This window comes from Pterocles gutturalis, unplaced genomic scaffold, assembly GCF_000699245.1.
Source record: "Pterocles gutturalis isolate BGI_N339 unplaced genomic scaffold, ASM69924v1 scaffold227, whole genome shotgun sequence".
Classification (NCBI taxonomy): Eukaryota; Metazoa; Chordata; class Aves; order Pterocliformes; family Pteroclidae; genus Pterocles; species Pterocles gutturalis.
In genome coordinates, this window is record NW_010114921.1 from 27,268 (window position 1) to 28,366 (window position 1,099).

The 1,099-nt window shown below is 34.4% G+C and overlaps 1 protein-coding gene across 1 annotated transcript in view; it reads left to right on the plus strand.

Moving 5' to 3' along the window:
* SPTLC1 (serine palmitoyltransferase, long chain base subunit 1) overlaps nt 1–1,099 on the plus strand; it is a gene marked incomplete at its 5' end in the record, with an annotated part of 28,236 nt that overhangs the window by 25,641 nt on the left and 1,496 nt on the right. Inside the window, one exon of the mRNA XM_010074959.1 lies at nt 885–1,002. Within this exon, the coding sequence (XP_010073261.1) occupies nt 885–1,002 (118 nt within the window). The remainder of the gene's footprint in view (nt 1–884; nt 1,003–1,099) is intronic.

Consider the following 1,099-nt stretch of genomic DNA (forward strand, 5'->3'; position numbering starts at 1 on the left):
CACTCTTTCAGGCCACTCAATGTACCTTGCAATCACCTTTAATACAGTATTGTTCTTACATATGGAATTTCAATGTTAAATAGTAATAGAAGTAGTCACTGTTCTGGAGGCATATAGAAAATTGCTAGATTTTATCTGAAAAATAAGGATCCTGCTTAAAGTTTCCTAAACTATCCTGTTTTAAAAGATGGCTATACTGAGTAACTGCTTTTTTTTCCTGACAGGTTTTGATACTAAAAAATTCAGAAATTGCAGTGACTGCTGAACAATTGTTTAATGTGCAGAATAGATAAGTTAGCTGGTATTTCACCATTCATTTCGTATTACAGAAATGAATAACATCTGAACACACACAAAATCTATAATGCATGATTGATAATACTAGCTGATGATTGGCTATGATGATATTGTCTATGTGACTTTATAAAGCATAAGAAAATGCAGTAAGAGATGGGATTATTGACACAAATCAGGAATATTCTTGACTTTCTTAACAGTCTTAGACGAAGTAGATTTCTGTCTTGTATTTAAAAATATCTAGTGTCTTAGTAAATAGAAATGAAGAAGCTCTATTGCAGGGAGACGGCATGGACGGGACAGAATTTTTTGATTTTTTTTTTTTTTTTTTTTAAAGTGTGACAGTAGTAGGTAGCATCCCTTATGTAGTTCATTGCTTATTGCATATCCTACACCTAGCTGAGAATTTTCCAATAAAGCATGGGGGAAAAGCAGAATAATTTTTAAAGATTTTCCCTCCAGAAAAACTTTATGCGTTTTCAATGAGACCTCATTCTAGTTTTCTGTTAGCAAAACTGACAGAAGTGTTTATGGTGTTGAGTCCTTGAGTAGCCTGGCTGCACAGGGTTCCCTGTTATCTTTTTTAGGATTTCTGGCTTAAAAGTAGTGGGAGAATCTTTTTCTCCAGCATTGCACTTACAGTTGGAAGAAAGCTGTGGATCTCGAGAAGACGATGTGAAGTTACTCAAAAGAGTTGTGGATTATGTAAGTGTCTCCGTGGCAATTAAAATATATCATTGCCTTTGAATGTGAATAATAAATAAAGTGCACGTGGGTAGGGAGTCTTGTTGGGTAACTTGTT